The 1,056-nt window shown below is 35.5% G+C and overlaps 1 protein-coding gene across 1 annotated transcript in view; it reads right to left on the reverse strand.

The window, feature by feature from the left end:
- LOC107625848 (alanine--glyoxylate aminotransferase 2 homolog 3, mitochondrial) overlaps positions 1-492 on the reverse strand; it is a gene marked incomplete in the record, with an annotated part of 6,387 nt that extends 5,895 nt beyond the window's left edge. The window contains 1 exon segment of the mRNA XM_021116244.1: positions 124-492. Within this exon segment, the coding sequence (XP_020971903.1) occupies positions 124-363 (240 nt within the window).

The raw sequence follows: 1,056 nt of genomic DNA on the forward strand, positions 1-1,056 counted from the left end.
AGATATAAAATTGGATTTTACGTATATCTATCTATTAAAATTAAAAGTAAAAGTATCCAATAATATCAAATAATTTAGTTTCAATTAACGTAGAGAAAATGATAGGGTGTATCGCGGACTCACGGGATTCTTGTAAAAATGAAACAGTGAAGGGCTCAGATACTCCCTCCGCTTCGCCAGTATTTCGTCACCAGAAGGACCGGAGTACGGCGGAGGAGCGTAGTCAAACGGTGGAAGCTCCAATTCGGCGGCGGCTCTGGATGCAACGTCGTTTTTGACCGCTGCCTGAGGGAAGCTACTCTGCCAACGAAGCAGCTGCGGCGATCGCCGTTGCAACAGCTTCCTCGCAAGAATCATCGCCATTTTCGTTCCCGTGGACGGAGAATTTCCGGCGATTTGCTCCGATAATGCAGGACCCAACCCAACCCTTTGTTGTGAAAAGAGAGAGAAAGAATCTGTTTGAGTGAGAGAGTGAGAATGAGAAGACGAATGAGGTAGTTACAGAGGAGTTATTATATAGGGGGGAAATGGTGACGGTGATGACGTGGCATATTTGGTGGGAGTGTTGTTGAAACACCAAAAAGACCCTTGGAGATGACATAAAATTACGGTTTTGGGAATACAGTGCACTGATCACTGAAATTGCAAAATGTCTCCACCGGATGAACTTAATTAATTCAACTGATGCACTTTCTAGAAGTTTTTAATTATGGAAAATAAAAAATGATAAAGAAATTAGAAATGGTTTAGTGGTCAATGAGAATGACAGAGAATTAGGCATGAAAATTATATTATAAATTTCACTGCAGCTAATATTATAATTACGAAAATGGATAATATGTATAAAAATGTTAATTTTTCTAATTATTAAGAACTTGTTTGGAACTAAGAATCAGAATTTATTGAAGAATTAAATTCTTTTCCATATTTTGTAATAAACAAAATTTAATCATTTTAATTTTAATAAAAATTTTAATTCTCACATTTACTCTATTTATAAATCAGATCATTTTTTATTTAGTTTTAAAAATTGAAAAACCAAAATTTCTCTACAAA

Source organism: Arachis ipaensis, chromosome B02 (genome assembly GCF_000816755.2).
Source record: "Arachis ipaensis cultivar K30076 chromosome B02, Araip1.1, whole genome shotgun sequence".
In the NCBI taxonomy this organism is placed as follows: Eukaryota; Viridiplantae; Streptophyta; class Magnoliopsida; order Fabales; family Fabaceae; genus Arachis; species Arachis ipaensis.